Source organism: Chenopodium quinoa, unplaced genomic scaffold (assembly GCF_001683475.1).
Source record: "Chenopodium quinoa cultivar QQ74 unplaced genomic scaffold, ASM168347v1, whole genome shotgun sequence".
Classification (NCBI taxonomy): domain Eukaryota; kingdom Viridiplantae; phylum Streptophyta; class Magnoliopsida; order Caryophyllales; family Amaranthaceae; genus Chenopodium; species Chenopodium quinoa.
The window spans coordinates 1-4,402 of NW_018742461.1; the positions used below are offsets into that span (position 1 = coordinate 1).

At 31.9% G+C, this 4,402-nt stretch overlaps 1 protein-coding gene across 1 annotated transcript; it reads right to left on the bottom strand.

Annotated features, from left to right (window-relative positions):
- Positions 1-1,811: 1,811 nt before the first annotated feature.
- Positions 1,812-4,174, bottom strand: LOC110718463 (expansin-like A2; the record flags this gene model as incomplete). Its single annotated transcript, XM_021897287.1, is given in 7 exon segments — positions 1,812-2,205; positions 2,314-2,391; positions 2,393-2,447; positions 3,555-3,736; positions 3,836-3,853; positions 3,855-3,946; positions 4,093-4,174. Coding segments are annotated over 7 exon segments (756 nt in total), but the record flags the coding sequence as incomplete, so codon positions are not given.
- Positions 4,175-4,402: the final 228 nt, after the last annotated feature.

The following is a 4,402-nucleotide window of genomic DNA, read 5'->3' on the forward strand; positions in this document are numbered from 1 at the left end:
CCGCCATATTTGATTAATTTTGTGGAATATTTTGAATTGTGTTAGAAACTATTGATTTAATTCACACATATATATATATATATAGAAAATTACGCATAATATAGAAAAAATAAAAATAAAAATGGTGTACAGGTAAGCAAAAAGAGGGAGAAAATGAGATATAAATAATGAGGTAAGTTTGTTGAGGGGTTGAAGGAAAAAGACAGGGGAAATTGTGCAAACGCGGAAAAATGGCGGCGAAAAAAGAAAAAAAGAATGAGGACGATGAAAGTGAGTGAATATGTAAAACAGGGCACTTAGTTACTGGTTTTTGTTGGTGGCCATTATCTAATGTGCTGTCTTGACTATTGACAATTACCCAATATTTCATTTGTTTTATATTGAATGATTATGATATTGTTATGATTAGTGATTTTGTTATTGGAGTATTAACTTATTATATTAGGGCATGTGTAATCCTACTTAATTGCTTATATCATCATGTTTCATTCTATTATGAGATGGGTGTAAATTAATGTTTAATCTGCTAATAGTGATGAATGTGTAATTGATTTAAATTAATGTTCACTCATAGTGATGAATTTGTAATTGATTTAAATTTAGATACACTCATAGTGTGATGAATTTGTAAGGTTCATGTTAATAATTTTCTATAGTTTAAAGTAGGGGTTACTTTCTTTACTTTTCTATTATTAACTATTAACACCTTATGATTTGAGTCTTGTTCAGTATGTAATTGTATAGGTAGGTAGTTGTTAGATATGGTAGTAATGGTTAGTTATGCGAATAACGGTTAATTGTCTTAAAATCTATCTATTAGCATGAATGATGATGAATTGATAACTATAGCTCACAATTTTTTCCCAAAATTAATGGTTTTCGTGAGTTTTTGTCAATGTATACACAATTGCAAAATCTATCATGAACTCAATCAGTAACGGATCTTGAATCAATAAATCGAGTTGCTTAAAATATAAATAATGTTGTAATAATAAACAATTACAGTATTAGACAAACTTGGAAAGGACAAATGAGACTAACGACAAAACATGCTTGAAAGTTGATTTTTAAGGTATTGCCATATTGATGACTGATAAGTAAAATAGAAGACAATCTACTAGACTTACACACTTACTATCATCCGTATGAGACCCGGCTAATAGTCCACACCTAGTAACCATGATGATGATTGGTGAATCATGTATGTTTCATGAATTGCTGAATTTGCATTGTTAGAACTTTGAAGTGACTTTAGGACATACTTCGTATTCAAGACATTATAATGTTAGCTCTAGTACTTTGAAAACTTCAAGATCAAGCATTGATAGTTTTGTTATTATGAAGCAAGCTAAAGCTATGCAACAAAATCGCTTGGCTTGATGTTTAGCAGTTAGCAAAGTACGAGTAATCTAGATGGGTGAGTTATATGTTTTCGTGCCTAAGGCATACATAGGTATAATCAATGACGACCGACTATAAAGTATCATAATCTTAATATTGTCGCTTTTTAAAAGTGTCCATAGTAATGTTCGAGTGTGAAGTATTAGAGTTTGAATATTGACACTAATAAGAAGTGTCCATATGTACGAGTATACGACCTACCTATTTGTTTCTTAGCCAACATTATGAAAACCAAGCTAATAATAGCGATATGGGGTGCTTTCTTAGCAATACTTGTAAGCAATAACCAGACAATATCTCTTGTTTACATCTTGATCCAAATAATTGATCAATCGTATTCAATGTTGTTTATCCACATAATAATTGGTTTGATGCACTGAAATGAGAGATTCAAATTAACAAAGGAAAAATAGAAACAAATAATTCCGAGTAATTTTATTAGTTGATAACAAACTTATGTTTAAAAATAATCAATCTACTTTGCTAATAGGCCAAAAAAAAAAAAATCAGAAATTTAAAGTCCTATACAGATGATGAAATAATTAAGTAGAGAGACTAATTCCAGTGGCTATCAGCACAAGGGGTGCAACCTTGTAATGCAATGTCATCAATTTGAACTTTAGAATCATATGTGACTCCTGCCTTCCAGTTTGCAGGTAAAACATTTTGAGCCCAAACGTTCTTGCCATCGAAGCCCGATGTCACGACGAATCTGAACTGTAATGGACCAGGGCCCGGATACTTGGTTGTTTCCCAAATTGCTCCGTACTTCCTATTCATGAATGACCAATTTGTTGAACCAACCTGTAATATATTATATGCAACATGTTTAACACCATAAGAAGAAAATATATACATACATAGTGTAATCAATCTAGCATTCTAGCTAGCTTACTAATGTTTTTGACATACCCGAGCAATATCAATTGCAACAATCTCGGTTTGACCACCTTGGTAGAGAATATTGATAGCCAAATAGCCAGGGTTTTTTACTAGTTTCTTCCACGCGAATTGCCAAGTTTTGACCTTTATAATCACAAGGTATCCTGGTGCAACATTACGTTCAAGTTAGATACCAAACAAGCATGGAACCTACAATTAACATGTATTACATTCTTCTTAAGAAAAAACCATCAGAAGACCTTCTCATGAAGGAAAAACTTAATACATTATTCCTTATCAGTTTTACTATAATAGACATTAGACAACACACTAGTATATGTAGATATTCTTCTACTTGTACATTTCAATATATTCACATTTAGATCGAGTAGATGTATTTCTAAGTCCACACACCGTACATGACTAATGACTTCTGCGTCTCTTGTTGCTCGTTCATGACCGTTGATCATAAATGCAACCAAGTAATAAGTCAACCGAGTAATCGTTTGAACATGTACTTTAATTCTCTAAAACGGGCCTAATATGGGCAAATTAGAGGGCCTACAATATCTGAGCGTGGAGTGAAGTTAGAGTTTAAATTAAATAGACATTGCGCATCTACAACATGTGCATTAAAATTTTAGACAAACTAGTCAGGTTAACATTCAATGTGTGCTAGTTGTAACTTCGATTGTTCAATTTTAAAAGCATAAAGAATGGACTAGTACATTTTTGGTTGGCTACAGCCCATAATATTTTATACGTTGGCTGTCACACCATTGGACAAAATGCCAAGGTCAATAATAATATCTTGACAATTGACAAATCTCTCAATATCCGCTAGAAAATTTAAAATAAAGATGTGCTACATAAATTATTAGACCTCTAGGCCAATGTTCACAAATTATGAAATTAGCAATGATTGCATTCGAGTGTAACTAAGCAACCTTTTCCAAAAGGATCCAAACAAGTGAGTAAAATCTAATATCACAAAGACACAAATTGTTAAGAGTATGATCCAATTTCAACATTGACTAGACCCAAGTCACCCGACCTGTCCTATAATCACCTACGTAGTATATTTTTACCTTGACCACGGTGAATAAAAGTGAACTCATTTAAGAAGTGTACATCAATCAAGCTTGCATGAACCAAACAAAATACGTGATTGGGATACACCCGAGACATAAAAAATGGAACAGAGGATTATATTTCGTTCTATCAGTGGTACGACGTATGATTAGTTAATTGGGTTATAGCTATAGCGTTACCTCTTATATTCAACATCAACAACTCCAAGTTTAAGAATTTGTTGGTCCTTGCCATGTAAAGCCATGGCCCTTAATGCCCGGCTGCTTAGCACAAAGTCAGAGCTGTTGTTACTCTTATTAACATCAGTCATTATCACTTTAGTTCCTGCTTTACTACACATTCCACTGTTTTTGCATCTTATCTGATCATCATAAAATTAAAATAAATATATTAATACTCAATTAATCAATCAAATAACTTTGAATTAATTTGATCATACTTAATAAAATTAGTAATATACCTGAAAACAAGCACCACAAACCAGCACCATCTTTGTAAAGAGAAGGAATACCAGCTGCCACGTGTCCTCCATTGAAGTTCAGAGCTAAGGAACCATACCCACATGCTCCAGCTACATCAAATCAAAAAATTAAAGATTACCCACTTGTTTATTTTGCCAAATTATTATCTGGGTTAATCTTAATTTGAGCTAATTTCAACAAAAATCATCTGGGTCTAAAAAAAAAGCTAAAAATAGTAAGAGAAATCAAAACTTACAAGAAAGAGTAGAAGCTCTGGTGATTACTGATGCTTTTGATAAAACACACTGATCACAACCACTTACATATGAAACGAACAAGAAACAAAATCAACCAACTTAAATTCGCCATTTTTTTTTTAATAAAGATTGTATTTTTCAGCATAAAAGTATATAGTTATGTGTTTGTCTTAACTGAAAGTGATGTGCTTTCTTTTTTTTTGAAATAAAAAGTGATGTGCTTTCTTATTTATAGGAAAAAAAAGAGGATAAATTTGCTTTGTAATTACTATTTTTATTTTTTATTTAATGTAGTACAGTAATTAGGAA